Source organism: Papio anubis, chromosome 12, assembly GCF_008728515.1.
Source record: "Papio anubis isolate 15944 chromosome 12, Panubis1.0, whole genome shotgun sequence".
NCBI classification, from domain to species: Eukaryota; Metazoa; Chordata; class Mammalia; order Primates; family Cercopithecidae; genus Papio; species Papio anubis.
The window spans coordinates 77,223,967-77,243,224 of NC_044987.1; the positions used below are offsets into that span (position 1 = coordinate 77,223,967).

At 41.1% G+C, this 19,258-nt stretch overlaps 1 protein-coding gene across 10 annotated transcripts in view; it reads right to left on the reverse strand.

The window, feature by feature from the left end:
- SERGEF (secretion regulating guanine nucleotide exchange factor) overlaps nt 1-19,258 on the reverse strand; it is a 234,494-nt gene that overhangs the window by 139,547 nt on the left and 75,689 nt on the right. For 2 of the 10 annotated variants that reach the window (XR_637407.4, XM_021925988.2), the window contains one exon: nt 6,419-6,527. The exons of the other annotated variants lie outside the window; for them this stretch is intronic. Coding sequence is in view for 1 of the 2 variants with exons in the window: in XM_021925988.2 (XP_021781680.2) it covers nt 6,419-6,527 (109 nt within the window). In the remaining variant the exon portion in view is untranslated. The remainder of the gene's footprint in view (nt 1-6,418; nt 6,528-19,258) is intronic. 10 annotated transcript variants of the gene reach the window in all.

Below are 19,258 nucleotides of genomic sequence, written 5' to 3' on the forward strand. Positions count from 1 at the left end.
TGATGTGAGATTAGAGCAACCATTCCCACAAGACAGTAGACTTGGCCTGGAAGGGAGCAGGTCTACGTACACATAGAGATCCTGAACTACCTGCAGTCTGAGAAACAAGCAGTCTGACCAGAGGATCACCAAGAGAACCAACAGTTTCATTTTCCAAGTGCAAGTTTGAAGAATCAGGCCAGCTTCTCCAGTGAAAGAGCTTCTAATTTTTCCAGCTGCCTAGATTGTCAAATTACAAACTTATCTTTAGGGGAACGTATTTAACAAAGGGACATGTTCATTTCCCTTTTTACCACCCATCCAGTGGATCTGCACTTGGTTTAATTGCCACTCTGATCCCCCCACATAATCCATACATCACAAGACTCACATTTACAGTTCAGTACATTATCACACTGGAGCTGCTCAAAATAAACGGGTTTGGCAAAGTGTAATTATTTCCAGCAAAAGAGTTGGTTCTGCATTTTGACAGTCATCTGATACATTATTGTACTAAATGCTAAACTGTGAAACTGCAAAATTAAAAGAAAGCAATTTTTTAAGTTTTAAAAGTACTCATTATTAAATTATAAAGCAGGTCATTTATGATGAGTCAGTCCAAAAACAGAAGGATGATAATGAAAGAGTGAAGGAAGATTGGCTTCTTTGTATAACCTCTAATATTCACAATCCAAGGCCATTGTGAAAATGAAATGAGATTGCACATGTAAAATATCTAGTCCAGTGCCTAAGACATAATAGATCCTCAGTAAATGCTGATTTTCTTCCTTAAAAATTATTTTCTCAGCAGCAGAATTTACAAACTACCTCAATTTGTTCATTTGTTCATACATTCCACAATTCCCTCATTCCCAAAGAGCTCTCAGTCCGCTGGGGAAAGGCAAGTAAGCAGATGACTCCCACAAAAGGGATGAGGGCTAAAAGAAACATAGACAAAAAGGGCCATAAGCGTGCAGACAAAGAGTCCTTACCCCAGGGAGAGCAAGACCTGAAATGAACTAGACAGGGAAAGATGAGGTTAGTAAAGCATGGGGGAAGGTGAAAAAGAGACAGAGCCCAAGAGACAGAGAGAACAACACATGCAAAGGCCTGGAAGCAAGGAAGAACACATGATTTAGGGATACTGTAATTCGAACCAGCCTATAACGACCAATACGGGGGAACAGATGGTAATAAGACCTGCAATGGCTCGGGAGGCTGAGGCAGGAGAATGGCGTGAACCCGGGAGGTGGAGCTTGCAGTGAGCTGAGATCCGGCCACTGCACTCCAGCCTGGGTGACAGAGCGAGACTCCGTCTCAAAAAAAAAAAAAAAAAAAAAAAAAAAGACCTGCAATGGCCCCTCTTTTTTTGTTAAAGTGACTAAATGCACTGCCTCCTCAGCACAATGGGAAGTGGCTGAGCTTGCCTTGTAGCCCACTTTCCCTAGGGCAAATTCCCAGTAAGGTGATCTCAAGCCCCAGCCACCACCAAGCCTCATGGACTTGTCTTAAAGATGAGATGGGAGAGATTTCTCTTTAAAAGAAAACTTGATGAAATCTAAGTTACCCAATGGCAACGTCTGAACATGCTGAGTCAGCTGCACTTCAGGAAACAGAGTGTCCTTGGAGAACAGAGCATATCACTTTACACACAGAAAACCATTCCTGTCCACGAAGGACAAACTGCGAAATGCTTAACACTGGCCTTCAATTATTAAACGAGCCCAAATGAGCTCTGGCAGTGAGACAGATCACACACACTCACAGAGACAGCTCTAGCACGCCAGCCTATATTGTCTTAGGATTATTCATCAAGGCACCAACAGACCAGGGTCTTTCAGAGATCTTAGGGTCACGAGGTTACCCATAGCTCTTGGAAAAGATGATCATGCTCAGAACAAGGAAGAGAAAGTAAAAAGAACCTGACCCTTTGCAGAAAACATTGGGGTTTTTTTTTCTAAGTATTGTAACACAGCCTATGCTGAAAATATTTCATTAACAACTTTTTGCTCCTTGGGTGGCAGTTTCATACTGGTCAGTTTTTGGCTTACCATGTGGTACTCAGGAGTTTACTCAATTGTCTCCACTGGGGGTATTTTTCAGTCCCCTGAGAACAAGCAGAACACTGAGGAGAAGCTCTGGATTCATACCTGGCTTCAAATGCTGCTTGTTCTCTTGTGTACTCACTGTATGACTTGCAGTCTCAGTTTCCCCATTCACAAATGTAGATTCATGGGGTTTCTGTGGAAATTAAATAACATACCATGCACCTGGCACAATGCACATAAGGGAGCTATTTACATTTTGTTCTCTATTCCCTTTACTCCTTTTGTGTCCTGGAAAAATTAGAATGGCTTCCTATCCGGATACTGGGTTCACCTCTTGATTTCAGATTAAAACTGCCATCCTAGTCTCTGCTGGTTTGAAACTAACTTCCACCTGGAGGTTACCCTAACAGAAAGAAATCTGGGTAATGACCACAGGGCCAGTCCTTTCACATCTCTCCCTCCTCTGACCTCTGACAGTCCCACCCTACCCAGATATACATCAGCTTGCACTCCTCTCTAGCTGACCCACCTATGAGGTCTGTCCGTTTCCCTATCCCCGCAACCTTCTTCTCTTGTCATCAGCTGATTCCCCTCTATTGGTCCAGCCCTGCCATAGGCCCAGTGATCACCCTCCACATCTAGCCAGGCTTCTGCCCTCATCCAGTTTAGCCTACTGGATCCTTAGTCCCTGGAGAGCAGGGGCCACACCTCAGTGCTCTCAGCTCTGTAAGCAGCTCGGCATCCAGTACACAGCAGAGGCTGGCCAGAAGTGGTAGGGTGAGAGGGACTTGGTGCCAGAGGGCCCAATCCTGGGACATGTTCTTAGAAGTTCTGTCTTGAGGCCAAGAAAAAATTTCCTAGGATGGAAATGCTCCAGGAAACCTAGGCAATGACAAATGAGCTGAGTACAGGCAATCTCCAGAGACTCCTGGTACTCCAGAAACCTTCACACTCTCATGCACATTCCTCACACACTTGCCGCAGATTATGTGAATGGGGCCTGGACCAGGGTGGAGGCAGAACAGATTCCAGACTTACTGGGAAGGAAGGTGTTGCAGATGGACTAATGAGAATACAGAGAGTGAAGCAAAAGGTGACAGATTCTGAGTCCTGGTCACAGGGGAAAACAATTTAACACAGTGCTAAGTGCTAGGGATGCAGAAGTGGGTGTACACACAGCTCCAGCCCTCCCCCAGGATAAGTTAGTTCTCAGCCCTCTGCTGCCATAGCACCGTGAACACCCTCATCATTGCACTCAGCATCCTGGACTGACACTATGACTTACCTGTCTCACCTACTACATCACAAGCTCCTCGATGGAAGAGACTATGTCATATTGAACTTTCTATCTACAGCATCTAGCACAGTGCCTGGTACAATTCCCAGGCCTACCAATTACTAGCTTTGTCAAGTCATTTAAACTCTCTAAGCCTCAATTTCCTAGTCTGTAGAGTGAAGATGATAATAATCTCTACACCCAAGGAGGAAGAAATGAGTGAACTTATGTAAAGCCCTTACTTATCCCAATCCCCAACTGAGAGTCAATACTCAAAAAGGGTTAGCTAGTGAATGAATCTGAGGTGAGAGAGGGAAAAACATTCAAACAAATAGTTCTGGAATTATGCAATAAATAATATAGTAGGAATATATTTGAATTACTCTGAGAGCAGAAAGGAAAGCACCAAATTTTGCCTTGGCATATATAGAAAACTTCACAGAGGAGGTAACACTTGAACTAAAATCTAAAGATCTAAAATCAGGCCAAAGGAAGGCCACGTGTGAAGGCAGAGAGGCAGGAAAGATAACCTAGTATGTTCAGGAACTGCAAGTCTGGCTATAAGAAGAGTCTGTGCAAAGGAACGGTGGTGACACACAGGGTGAAGAGATAACTCAGAGCCAAAAATTCCCTGCAAGCTCTGCCACAGAGAATGGATTTCTCCTGGAAGATACTGAAAATCCACTGCAGGGTTTTGAGTAAGAGAGTGAAACATAGAGGCATTGTGGTGGCAGTGTGGAGGGTAGAAAAAAGGGCAAGACTGGGGACAAACATAGAACAGTGGGGATTAGGGGATGATCTGGGTTGAGCAGAAAAGAATGGAGATGAGGTGGAGAGAGGGGGAAAATGAAGCTGGCCAGGTCAAGAAACTAGGTAGAAACTGAGTCTCAGAAAAACTGCAACTGGCCCTTGGCATTCCCCAAGACTTTTTCATATAAAGTGTAGGTCTATGAGTTATAACAAATCACCTTCCCTCCACGTTTGCTGTCTTACAATTTGTGCAGCAGAGAAGCACGAATATGGAAAATTCCAGCTGAAAACTTTGACCACATGAACAGGCCCAGAAGTCACAGTCACCACTGATGGTTAGATGAAACCATCTACAAATAGGCCTGGGATCCCGGCCAGCAATTTTTTATTCACATGCAAACTTGGGGCTGGAGTTCCAGTGACAAAACCTTTCAGGTGTACTATTTTTTTCTTCTTTTTTTTTAAGCCATTTACAGAAACCCAAGGTCCTCCTTGTACTTCAGAGAAATGCTTTGTATTTAATTTGTTCTTAAAGAAAAAACAATAGCCTCTTTGCCCTACATGACTAGGCCACTGGGCACCATGAAAAAGATACAGTAACCTGGCCAGGCACGGTGGCTCATGCCTGTAATCCCAGCACTTTGGGAGGCCGAGGCGGGTGAATCACAAGGTCAGGAGATCGAGATCATCCTGGATAACACGGTGAAACCCCGTCTCTACTAAAAATACAAAAAAAAAAAAAAAAAAAAAAAAAAATTAGCCGGGCGTGATGGCAGGTGCCTGTAGTCCCAGCTACTCGGGAGGCTGAGGCAGGAGAATGGCGTGAACCCGTGAGGCGGAGGTTGCAGTGAACCAAGATTGCGCCACTGCACTCCAGCCTGGGCGACAGAGTGAAACTCCATCTCAAAAAAAAAAAAAAAAAAGTAAAATATACAGTAACCCACCAAGTCTCTAAGGTCCCAGAAGTCCATCTGTCTGTCACACACATCACAAACACACCACTCACGGCAGAAGAAATACACTACTGCAAGGTGAAAGGGACTGCACTCTAGACACCTTCTGGAGGGCAAAGGAGGGAAGAGAAGAAGAAAAGAAGGGAGGAAAAGGGCCAGAGAGTGTTTAAGACCATACATGACCACTTCTGCTAAACACAAAATAGTTTCCTCCCTTGCTTTCAATCTAATTAGACAGAAAGAGCTAATGAGTAGGCAGCAGTGGTGCTTGGTTCAGCTGTTCCAGACCCTAGTGTTTCCTCCTTATTAAAAATAAAGAGACCCAAGGGTTCAATTTGGTAGAAATGCACACAGGGAGGCACATTTCCTTTATACAAAAATGTTTTGCATTAAAAAACCATATCTGTTTAATAGGTACCAAAAATTAAATGTACAATAGCAAGATCCCTGGTAGTATCTGTCTGCATTTTTAGAAGTGTCTTCAAAGACAGAACATTAGAGTAAGACTCAAAAGACCTGAGTTCCAGTGTCAGCTGTACCATTTACCAGCTGTGTGATCTTGGGCAAAATATGTAACATCTTGAGCCTCAGCTGCCTTATTATCAAATGAGTATAATGCTCTGCCTGTCTCACAGAGTCTGGGGGAAAGAAAATATTTTGAAAACTATAAAGCACTTTGCTAACACCTACTCAGTCAATAAATATTCACTGAGGGCCTACTAGGCATTAGGCATTGTTTCCCTTCAACTGTTAATGTTATTACCAATATTGCACCCCTTCCAGCTCAGTCATTAGATGTCAATTTCCAATGCAGACAGGTCTATGGTCTCAAGCCAACCTCTCATTCATCCAGTTTTCTCCCCAGTTGGGGCATTAGTCACTTGCCTCCATCAGGAGACATCTAATGACATCTCAGCCCTAAGAGGCCCTGGAACATATTAGTATAAATGATGATGGGGACAAGAGCCTCTGCCACCTCTGCTACCCTAGAGGGCCTGATCCTAAGAAGCTTCCAGAATCTTACTCTCCACAACCACAGAACAAGACAGTTCTCATAAGCAGGGCCAGAGGTAGGTAGAGACAGGTGAACAGATGGAAAATCTGCATGGCTAAGTCTTTCCAGTATCAGAGTGCCTGGCTCCACGTCCACACCAGGTGACCTACTCCAGCCCACCCCTGTCTTCTACCAGGAAAGATTTCAAGTTTCATAGGTTAGCAGCTCAGAAGCAGGCTCAGTGTGCTGCCATTCCTGCCCTGACCTTGTTCCTTGGTTTCATCACTGGGTATCTGCCTTGTTCTAGAAACCATGCCCTCCTTTGTGCCAGAGGTTCAGCAAGTGTGACCCTGAATTGATTGTTTCTTCTATCTGAATCCTCACCTAATAAACCATTTCACCAAGACCAGAGTCTTACCTTGCTATTACTCCAAAAGACTGTCTTGATGCAGAATCCACCTGGAGGGCCTCCTGAGACCAGAGCTCTAGGAATTCGTCTCCACATCCCCCACTGTGCAGTTCAGTATCTGGCATGTAATGGGCACACAACAAATATTTATAGAATGAAATGTTACCCACTGGTCTAGATTACTGCAGACTGTCTGCTCCTATACCCCTCCCCAACTCAAAGGACCTCCTTGACGGATAAACCAACCATCGCCTGCCATCATGTTCTCTGGCTGCTTTGTTGTTCCAACTCCAGGCCCCTGACAGGGTCTCTGGGTCAAACGTACCTACTCTATTCCCAGTATGTCCTCTTTGCCACTTAGCACATCCTAAAAGCCAAAGTGCTAAGCAAATTCTGAAGTCTGATGACTGCTTCAGTGTCCCAGACACACCTTTTGCTCCTGGATTCTGAGGGTTAACCTACACTAGACACTCATTTGGGGCCATCTGGCAATTTTTGGCACCACCCACTTCCCCTTGTCCAGTATGGAAGGGACTCAAGTTCTGTTCAACAAGCACTACTGAACACAAAGCCTGGTGTCATAGAGAGGCTCTGTTTAAGATCCTGAGGTAAATGCCTGACTAAAACCTAAGAAAGAAGGGCTTCAGGCAAGTCTAGACTACCAGCACATCAGATTTTGGTTCTGTGAGGCTGCTCTAAACATGAAAATGCAAGTAGGAAACCTTATTTCTGCTTCTTTACATTGCTAGATCAGCAGAGGAAAAGCACATATACAACACAGAAGGAAAATGATGACCTGAGTGTTGGTCCTGGTCTCTTCCACTAATCTGCTGTGTGACCTCAGGAAAGTCACTCTGCTTCTCTAGATTTCTATGTCTTCCTTTGTAAAGTCACAGTCTCAGATGTGATGACCCATTTCTAAAGCCCCTTCTATGCCTGACATTTAGCGATTTCCTTGCTACTCAGACCACAGAATTGACATCATCTGGGAACCTGTTAGAAACAGAGAGTAGCCCTACTGACTCAGACCTACAGAACTAGAATCTACATTTTAACAAGAACCCCAAGTGATTGCACACACATTGAAATTTGAGAAACACTGTTGTGCAGCTTCTCAGGAAGATCCAGGCCGACCTGGGGCATGACATCTGCAAGAAGCTGGAAGAAGAAAGAGTCTGTCACAGGACTTTACTGAATGTGATTAGAAGCAGCTGGCTAGTAGTAAGGGCTGGGGAGAAAATGCTGCAAGATCCTTTTAAACTCAGCTGCAATCCATAAAATGTCTCTCAAGTACTTTGAGTCTCTAAATTTGAAGTCTTTAGATAAAATGACTTTAAAAATACTAATTATGCACGGAAGTCTAACCATGAACCAAGTATTAGTGAATCCAAAGCTCCTTCTGTACTGGCATGCTGCCAGCACGCATGAACAGAGAGCTCTAAAATCAGCAAGGAGGTCACCTCTGAAACCACAGCATTTCTCCCAGCCTCACCTGTCTCCTGACTGGTCCTCACCTACAGAACTTCAGTCTCAGTTGGAATCTCACAGACAAGACCACATTGAAAGGAACATTGTGTGGGCCTAGACAGTAGGACAAAGGTCAGAGAGGGCTACAAACTCTGGGGTCACAGACCCACAGAGTCAGTCCATGGAGGAGAAAGGGAAGAAAGGGAGAAGCAGAGTGGAACCAGCACAGACTGAATAAACTTAGTGGTGAAGACTCCTGCTTCCAAATCCAGGGAGAAGCCAGTTTCTGACTTCTTATCTGTCTCCCCCACAGACTGCAAGCTTTGTGAGGACAGGACTGTAAAACTTGTCTCTCTAGCTATAGTGGCCTGCACATAGAAGTCATTCAACAAATGTCTTATGAGTGAATGAATGAACAAACAAACCAATGAAAAAAAACAATAAACAAACAAGGACCAAAGATCATTCGCTTGGTTTTATCAGTATCAGTCAAGACTACCCTTCAAACTCGTGAACTAAGCTTACTCCTCAGTCCAAAAGCCAGAACAGAAGACCCCAAGGGGTCTGGGAGATATAAACCTGAAAAAAAAAATGGGATTCAAACTAGCTTGGCATTTTTTTCTGGACCAAGGTATACTAACAAATAGGCTATTCTAACCTATTCCAGGTTTTGTAATGTTTTATGCTACCCTTACCAGAATTTTCAGGCAAGAAATTTTTTTCTCAAGAAATTAGATGCTATTTGTATTTTAGTTATTAAATGCAATGTGAAAGTACCTAACACATAATCATCGTCTACATTAACATTTATTGAAACTCAATCGATAGAATTCTATTACTCTATGTCATAAACTAGGAATTTTGCAAAGAGCGGAATTACAGAACACTCTGGGCCACCCACTTTTGTGAATATAAAATCACTTAAGTAAGGCAAGCTGACTTTGGTGGAATAGCCTTTATTTTTCATCCACTTACATAACTCTGCATTGTCAAAGTGCACCAATAACTGGTGCTCTCATCTCTCATGCCCCCAAGAAAAAACTCCTTTGGGGCTCTTTCTACATTTATTTTCAATTGCCAGATCCCCAGAGGAAAAAATCAAATCACTGACGCTATTTCAAACTTCATGCTCAAGGCAGCCACTAAGAGGATATTAGGGCAGCTCAGCTTTTGCTCTCTTTGAGACAGGAAGACACCCCACGGCTGTGAAGGAAAGGCAGGACACGTGTGTGGACATTCAAAATATAGCAAGGAAACCCAAAACAACAGAAAGACAAGAGGAGCTGGAGGAAAAAGTCATTTGGAACTATGAATCATCCCAAGGTAACTTATTATGTGTTTATATAAGAAGCAAAATGAGCTTTCGGCATTGCCATTCATTCATTGTTTTAGCCATTCATGCATTTGTTCAGCAAACATTCATTGGGTACCCATTATATGCCAGGCGCTGTGCTAGGTAGGCAGGCAGCAAGACATCAGCCTACTACTGCTTACTATGTTCCTGCCACTCTAGCCTTCCTTCAGGTCTTTTGCAAGGTTGTTTCATGCTTCAACACAGTTCTCTGTGTAAATGTTTCCTCTTCCAAGAGGCCTTGCCTGATTTATTCCCCCATCCCACCCTGGACGAGATTAGGCTTCTCTGTTGTATATTCCTACAGCATTTCCTTTTTAACATTCTACACATCCATCATTACTTTATAGTCTCAGATAGATGGTAAGCTCCATGTGAGCAGGGACTGCCTTTCCAGTTACGAGCACAGAGGCTAGAATATAGTAGGATTCGATACACATTCACCGAACAAATGAACAAGCTGGGATTTATAGGCAAGCTACAGGCTCTGAGAGGTATACCAGAATAAGTGCAGGATTTGGAGCTCAAATCTGAACCCCAGCTCTACCACTCATTAGCTAGGTCACCTTAAGCAAGTCCCATAATCTCTCTGAGCCTTAGTTCCTCATCTGTGAAATAGAGACAAAACTTCATAGAGATGTAGTGAAGATTAAATAACATGATGTGGGTAAAGTAACTGGCACAAAATAGACGCTCAACAAATATTATCCTCCTACCCACTTCCCAACTTTGCCTATAGTTAAGATTCTTAAAGAGTTGACAACACCAAGGCAGGGCCCCAATTCTACCAGAACTCATCAAGACAGGATTCAGGCACAGAAATAAGGGAAGGTCAAAGATAGCATCCCAGATGACATCTTACTGACTCCCAAGCTTTGAACTTGAGCTCCTTCAATTTGTCTGACCAAGGTACAATACTAGGCCCAGGACTGAACCTGCAGATGGATGATCCAATGGCTGCAGCCATGGGAAGAAGATGGCAGAGACTAAGCCCATTCCTTTTGGCTTTTGAAGCATTTAGACAAAAGCATACAAAACTCCCTTCCCATCTATGCTGTCTATAGGTAACTCAATGGAATCAAAAGTCTACAAGTAAGCTTAGTTAGACCAGTGAGGTTAAAGGCAGCACAGCACAAGAGGACTACACCTAGAATCAGATGACGGGGTTCAAGTCCAAACTCTGCCATCTACTGGATGTGTGATTTGGGACAAGAGTTTCCCTTATTTAGTTCTCATTTCACCATCCATAAATCAAGGGGATTAGACTAGGATAGTGTCTAAGGGCCCTTACAGTGCGAAAGATCTGAGATGCTAGATGCATGTCAGTCAGCTGTAATCAGCAGGCAAAAGGAGAACTCTTCAATCATGCACACCACTGAGCTGACGTCTGCTACACCGCTCTCAATTACACTGCAGAAAAAATGGTCATAAGGAAGAGCTAATATGGTATTTCCTGAGCCTATTTAGTCTCCCAATTCAGCACTGCACCTGTTCCTTCTGCATTTGCAATTTACTAGATAATATCATCACAGGCACTCCCTGAAACAGCTACCATTTATTTGTCACTTGCTTCTGTATTTCAGGTATTATCTCTTATTTTAAATAAGATTAGGTAGAGTATTAGAAAGACTAATCAATACAACTGCCAAATGAAATTTACCCAGAAAACAATTTTCTCCTTTGTTTCCATTGTAATAACAGCAATATCTATAATGAATTGCTGACCTGCAATAAAAATCAGACTACTATCAGAAAGAACATGGGGGCAAAAATATAATGCCTACTTCACAAACATATAATGTCACACACAGTAAGGTAGCCCATTCATAATCCAGAACCTTTTTCTTACAGAAACACTGTAAATAATACTCAATGTCCTGGGCCTGCTGCCTTGCAGTGCTAACCACCTCCACCCAAACACATACCCAACATTCACTAAATGCCATTTAACATGTCCTAGCCATTCTTCTTAGGGCTGGAGAAACACAGTAATAAGACACAATTACTGTCCTTAAACAAAGTCTCAGCCTAAAGGTCACGTGGTCCCAACTGTGAAAGAAAAAGTGGCAGACTGGAACCCAGTCCATATGCCACACGGTGACTTCTGTGAGCACTTAGGCCAAAGAATGGACTGCAAAACATCACCCAATATCTACATTATAAAAGACCACTTAATACTGGGGCTGTGGTTCTCAAAGCATAGTCCCAGACCTTAAGTATCAACACTACCTGGGAACTTGTTAGAAACCAAATTCTCAGGCTCCTTCCCAGACCTACTGAATCAGAAACTCTGGGAGTGACGCCCAGCAATCCATGTTTTAACAAGTCCTCCAAGTGATTCTGATGCATGCTTAGGTTTGAGAGTCACTGCCTTAAAGCATCCAAACTGCTGCATGTTTGCAGTAAAAATAGAAAGCTAAGCTTTCAATTAAACCTAAGAGAAAAGCAATAAAACTGGGTAAGAATAGGTTTTTCGATGTATCTTAAATATTGGTGTTTTGGGGAAAAAAAAAAAAAAAACCAGCCTTGTCAGAGAAGGAGGAGAAAGAAATGCTGTGCTAATGCAACAGGGAATGTCTGTGCGTGTTCAAAAACTTCTGAGGCCTAAGGCCCTAGGCCTTTTCCTGTGTGGTACTTCATTTCCAAATATAGGCCTTTTCTTCAACTGAGAGCCCATCACTTCAGAGCGTGTTCCCACACATTCACTGGCAGACCTCTCAGACTTAGCAATCATAATTAAGGTCACTTTAAAAAAAAAAACTCATAAATAAGAGGATGGAAAGTAAGAAGGAAAGGAGCAATAAATGTTCCTGGGGTCAATAAATTTTAAAATGAAGGTAGAATTTTTGAAAGGATGGAAAAATAAATGTGTGCATGTATGAGAAAGAGGTTGCTTAAAGTTGAATTTGTTGAGCTCTGAATAAAAAAAGAAAGATGGGAGGACCAGCCCTAAGAGGAGAAAGGAGCCACAGAAGGAGAAAAGAGGTAGTGAAGGAATATTGAAACATTTCTTAGCCTCTGCCACCAGGTGGTGAAATCGACCCAGCGCAGCTTAGTTGCTGTCCAGAGCTACTGTTTTGATTTATCTTTCCTCGTTTGTCATTGCATTGGGGTGGGAATAGAGATGCAGAACAAATGGAGATGCAGAGCAACTTCAAGCTGGATGGCTGGGAGCAGGGAGAGTATAATGAGAAATGGATTGTTTTTATGCATACTAATTCAGTGGCCCTAATTAAGGAGCATTATTATATTTTAAAATGCATGGACAACCATGTAATAAAAAGTGCTCATGATGATAAAGGCTATACTGAATTATACATTAATGTTTAACTCCAACTAAGTTTTAAAATAATACATTTGACTTTAAAATATCTATTTTCCTGGAATGAAACTCAATGTCAGGTTAGGTCTAATGTTATCATCCAAATGCAATTTTCCTCCAGTATACCACAAAATGTTGAATACTGAGGAAGACAATAATAATGAAAAGTCAGCTGTACTATAACAGCAAATTTCCCGTAGAGATGATTTGAGGTTCTACAGGTCACAAAGGAAAAGAGACACATGGTAATCATAAATCCATCTAAAGATAGTTCATTTCTATCATCCTTCATTTTAAATGGAGGCTTAAACAACTCTTGGCTTGGAGGGTTGTAAATTTAATAATGTTGTTCCAATTCACTACTAGTCCTCATTGATTTTCTCTTATTTTAATCTGTATTGATTGATTAATGTCATCTTGTGACATCCAAATGGCAAACTGAGGAAGAAAAATGGTATGCATTGAGTTGGACTTCTATTGGAAAGAGCACTAAACCAAGTATCAAGAGACCTGGCTTCTAACATGCTCAGTCACTACTAGCTACTGTCCCTGGGAAAGTCACTCCATCTATCTGGGCTTCAGGTTCCTCATATATAAAATTAAACAATAATATCTGCCATAATTCACCAAATTGTTGTGATAAGCAGATCAGAAAACAAAAAGTTGTTACTATGAGACGGTACCTATATTCCCTTAAGTTCAAAACAAATAAACCCTCTATTGAAGAACAAACTACTTGCAAAATATTTTTAAATTAGGCACAAAAAAGATGCTGTTTTAAGTATTACAAATATGTAGGTGGGCAAGAAGGAAAACTGGAAAATAGTTCTCAGTGTTGTTGGATTCCTACATTTTGGATCATTTGGAAATAAGTGTCTTTGGAAAATTTGAGTTTGAATATTTCCGAATGTTGCTGCAGTTACCATAGCAACAGACAGGCCCAGTCAGTTGAGTCAATCAATAATGGCCATGAACAAGTGGCTCTGCTTTTCCTAAGATGACAGCCACAAGAAAGTTTCTACTAAAGCTGGTACCTCTAGGCTCATACTTCTCTGCAACGTTCAGTGTCAAAATGTTCATGGAATTAACAAGGCTCAAGTGGTTTTCAGAATAAATTGAATAATAAAAAAACACTAGATTTTTTTTTTAATATTGAGATCCTTAAATGAAAGGTATTGTCTGGGTATACATATCACTGCCATTATCCAGGAAGAGATACCAGTCAAATGGATCTAGGGACAATTTACTCTGAATGTTTCTTTAACTGCTATATTAATAAAAGGTAATATAATACATGTAAATATGCACTCAGCAAAACAAGAGCTTGCAATCGCTCTCAATTATTAATGGATATTAAAATTCAGACAAGCCAAACCATCCCTCAAACAATTCAGATCACAGAGCTAGACAAATATTAGCTTGCTTCCCAGCTGGTAACCCAAACAGAGTTCAATCTAGTTATTCATTCAGGAAAAAAGAAACTGCCTATGTCATTTATCTTTAATTCATTGTCCTGTTGAATACATATATCCAACAACTCTCCTCTAGGTCAGACCACTGCTTAGACATTACTTCCACTATTAACTTCAACAGTAGTCCACTTAAATAAAATGGGACAATGACTGTGAGAACTTAATGTAAAAACTTTATAAAGACCCCCTAATCATCTGGCAATTCCAAAACAGATCTCTAGGCTTCAGGCTATATGGACATTTGTATCTATGGAAGAAAGAGCAACGTGTATTGACTAACCCCAACCAAATGAATTTCTAATAAAACTGTATAATGAGAAATTTTATCCTGAATTTTTTTTGCATAAGTAAATGAAATCATTTGTAGAAAGAAAACTTCATCTACAATTCCACCACCTAATACCATGTCACATCTTGTTTTTCATTGTTCAACATTCCCTTCAAATCCATATCTAAGCATAAACAGAATTTTCACTCAAAGACATGACCCAGGTCCTATTTCTCACTTAATTTAGACAAAGATTTTCTCAAAACTAAGTTCTATAGGGCCCTAGTACTCCTGGATGTGCCTCAGGAGCCACCACAAAGGGAACCTGCCAGTAGGCAGCCAAGTGATAAGGCTTCCTTCTCCCACCCCCCATCCCTATTCCCAATTCAACCAGAACAGTTATATTTTTATATTTTTATCTGTTTTAGATTTTGAGGCTCTGCATATAATTCCAAAATAAAATAAAATAAAAATGGTATATACTGCTAAGCATTTAAAAATAAAAGAATGTTTCCAGCACGTTGGGTGGCCAAGGCAGGAGGATTGCTTGAAGCCAGTAGTTTGAGACTAACCTCAGACATAGTGGACCATGTCTCTACAAAAAAAAAAAAATTTAACTAGCCAGGCATATGCCACCAGATACTCAAGAAGCTGAGATGGGAGGATCTGCTTGAGCTTGGGAGTTTGAGGCTGCAGTGAGCTGTTATAGCACCACTGTATTCCAGCCTGGGCAACAGAGGGAGACAAAACAAAAACAAAACAAAACAAAAACACCAAAAACTAAGGATGTACAGAATCATGTAATTTTAGAGCTGGACAGAACCTTAGAGAACCAATGATTTTATTTTATAGATGCTAAAAGAAGGCACAATGAGAAGAAAGACTTATCCAAGTTTATACAGGCATTAGGAACGAGAATTGGATCCTAGGTCTCTATAGCCAACACAAAAGCCTTATTCGTAATTCAGGAACCATTCATTCACTCATTCAGTAAATATTTATCAAATGCTACTGTATGCCAGGCAGTGACTGAGGAACTGAGAAGTCAAGAAACAACCACAACAACGAAAACCCTGCCCCCATGGTACTTACAGTTTAGTAGAGGAAGATAAATAATAAACACAACAAATGAGTAAAGAATACAGTATATTGGCAAGTGATAAAGCAAAGAGGTGAGATAGGGCAGCAGAGTGGAGGGAGCAGGATTAGAGGTTACAACTGATGAATTTCCTCAAAGATCACTGCCATTCAGTCTTTATGCGGATATGTGTGTTTGTGCTATAATTGATTAATTCAGGCTCACCAATTCAGAAAAGGAAATAATCTAATAGTAAATCTTCCTGAAATTTCCCAGGACTCTATCTATTCTTCTAATAGCATCCAAAGTAAATCAGTATAACAAGCAGAATGTTAAAACTATTTGGTAAAAATGTTAAACAGCATCTTAGAAGCACATACAAGCATGATAGTAATTGCTGCACTTGGCTCCACAACAAACCAAGAATGTGGCCAAAAAGAATTAGAAGTGAAGACCTAGCTACCAGGTTTATTCTTCTGGGTAATACTGGATAAGATGATTAAGTTCTCTGAGCCTGAGTTTCCTTATCTATAAAATAAGAGGGCAGGGTAAGATATTCTCTGAGGTTCTACATTATCATTTAAATATCAAAGCCCCCTAATGTGCCGAAAGCATTATGTAATATCTTAGTAGTCATATCAGCATTACGATTTGAATCCAAAGTAGCCCTAATAATAACACATTACATTTATAGAATTCTCTGGTTTTCAACGTGTTTTCACATTAATTATTCTCATCTGACAAGTAACAGAACAGCATTTTTTTTTCATGTTCTAATAAAGAAGGCTGGCCCTTCAGTCAGTCCAAGGTAATATGAAGCTTCCTGTTCTCTAGGGCCTACACTCTGGTCCAAATGTGGCTCCAGCCAAGGAAACCAACAAGCACCTCACAGAGAGACTCACAGAGTTATGGGTTCCATTCATTAGGGTTAAGGATGCCAAGAGTACATGAGATACCATTTCGTGGATAAAGGGAGTCTTCAAATGAAGTACTTCAGACACTCAGGCATCTGCCACTATACCAGTGATGAGTGTAGGGATCAAGGATGAGAATGTGAACTTTAATGATTCTTGCCATCCTAAATATGTGTCAAGAACCTTTTAAAAATCTGTATCTTTTCATCCAGGAATCCTATTCCTAGAAATCCTTCCTGAGAAAATAATTAGAGATTTGACCAAAGATTTAAGTATGAAGATGCTGATCATAGCATAATTTTTGGTAGCAAAAACTTGGGAACAACCTAAATTTCCAAAAACAATCACATAAATTATGGCATATTCAAATAATAAAATATTATTTTTAAATGTTAGTTACTTTAAAGAATATTTAAGTAATATAGGTAAATGTTCCTAATATAATTGTAGGTGGAAATATGAATATAAAGCAAACACACTACCTATAATATCTGATATTTTTTAAAAAATACATGTAGAAAAAAATATTTAAAATGTACTACAATGGGCCGGGCATGGTGGCTCACACCTATAATCCCAACACTTTGGGAAGCCAAGGTGGGTGGATCATTAGAAGCCAGGAGTTCAAGACTAGCCTGGCCAACACAATAAAATCCCATCTCTACTAAAAAAGAAATACAAAAAATAGCCAGGCGTGGTGGTGCGTGCCTGTAGTCCCAGCTACTTGGGAGGCTGAGGCATGAGAATTGCTTCAACCCAGGAGGCAGAGGTAGCAGTGAGCCGAGATTGTGCCACTGAACTCCAGCCTGGGTAACAGAGAAAGACTCTACCTCAAAAATAATAATAATAATAATAATAAATAAAATAAAATGTATCACTATAGCATAAGTGGTTTTCCCTAGGTTGTGAAATTACAGATGATTTTGATGTTCCACAATTCTACAATGAGCATGCACTCTTTCTATAACACAAAATTTAGTATTATTTTTTTAAATTCCTGTCCTACCTACCTCACAGAGGTATATAAAAAACAATATAAGGATGAGCTTTCTAACAGTAAGAACTATCCTAAAATGGAATCTCTGGGGAGACAGTTCAAGCTAGCAGTATATGACCACATGGCCCCTGATTAGGTTAGACCTTAGAGACCTGGGATCTACAGCCCCCTGTGAAATCTCTCTATCCACAGAATATGTTAGCCCATCCTTCCTGCCGAGTACCCTGATGCTCAGTGGCACATACTATTGAGGATAAAGCAAGTAGTCAGTGGCCAAGAAATAGAGATCCTCCAGGAGAACAACCCTAGCAATCAATGGTCACTATGCCATTACCAGCTTGGCCACTATGCCATTACCAGCTTCTAACATCACAAGTGGTAAAAGCCCCTCTGTCCAGCAAACATATTGCTAGGACCTCTGCTACTGGTTCTAGGACACTGTGCTCATGGTAACTTCTCTGAGGACCTAAAGTGGTCCAAAGGCTTCACTTTGCAGCTATGGTCCCATATATGCCATGGAAAAGGAAAGGAGAAGTAAGACTGTCAAATACAACCATCAGATATTTTATGCTTGATCCACCATTGGTTTGGCCCACTAAGTGTTTTAAAAGATAATATAGTAGGGATTTGACTTGCTCACAATATAATATAAGCATCTCAACTTATACCTATATCCCTACAAGCACCTAAGCTTCAGACAGGAAAAGTGAGAGGCAAAGTGACTTGTTGAAAGCCACACAGCAAGTTATTAGCAAGCTAGGTTTAGAACCCAAGTATCCTGGCTTCCAATTCCATGTGTTACACTGCAGAATCCCTAGCTCCTCAGGGACCCTAGACCCCTGATATTAGGAAGGACCCCAGATCCCTAATATTAGGAAGGACCCCAGACTCTGCTACCTCCTATGGTTCTCTTTGCCCAAGACTGCAGGACACTTTAGTTATTAAGTTGTCAGTGACCGAGACCTGAGGAAATATGTAGTTCATACTTGTAGTTAGGAGTAACTGACAGCAAGCAAACAGAAAAACACAGGACATCCTAGAAACATATGGGTATACTGGGTACTCTAGACCCAAAGTTTTATATAGGAAGTGAAATAGCATGTAATGCTAACTAGATCTATGATACAAGTGAACATCCATACTCCTCACCGGAGGAGAGAAGCAGAAATACTTCATGGGTATCAGAAGAGGCTGGAGCAATGGACGAATGGGTGTTAGAAAAAAATCATCAATTTCTACCTTGGTTTCTTGGTCCTCCTTAGCCTGGCTGCAGATTTCCTCTCATCAGAGAACTATTATAGGATACAGCATAATAAATGTAATAAATTCTGAATGAAAGAATGTTTATTGTGGACTCTTTATTTAAGATAGTGACTCTATCACCGAGGGAAGGGGTGAAGGGGTCTGGTGTGTTATATTTTTCCTAGCATTCCACATTCTCATATTATTAGAAAAGAAATGTTAAAAGAGTAGAAGGTGGAGCAGGAATAGGAAGACAAGAGTGGCAGAACAAGGAGAACGAGAAGGGAAGGTTGGGGTAGAGAAAAGACATAAGAATAGAAAAGCATTAACAGTAAACAAGTTAGATGACAATCCTGGAAATATAAGTTATTTTCTTTCTAATTTAAAAAGGAAAGTAGACTTCATTATTCAGACTTCTATTCACTCACCAACCTGTCTTCAGCTCCCTCCCCTGCCTAATGGCTTCCAAGATAATGAAATATCAAGGTAAATCAGGCAAAAGTATTTGAGTGTGGACAGAAAAATCTACCTCCCCTCATCCCCACCTGTTGCACTGGAACACTCTGAAATGCCATGAGTCTTCTCAGCTGGGAAGACTGCTAAGAATGGTGAATTAATTTGGGCATTTCAATGCAGAGAAGCTGAGGTGCCACCTCACTGCATGAATACAGTATGCTGCTGGCTTCCTCTGGATCACCAGGTATGCCTAGGCATCACAGGCAGTGTGACTCCTGAGGG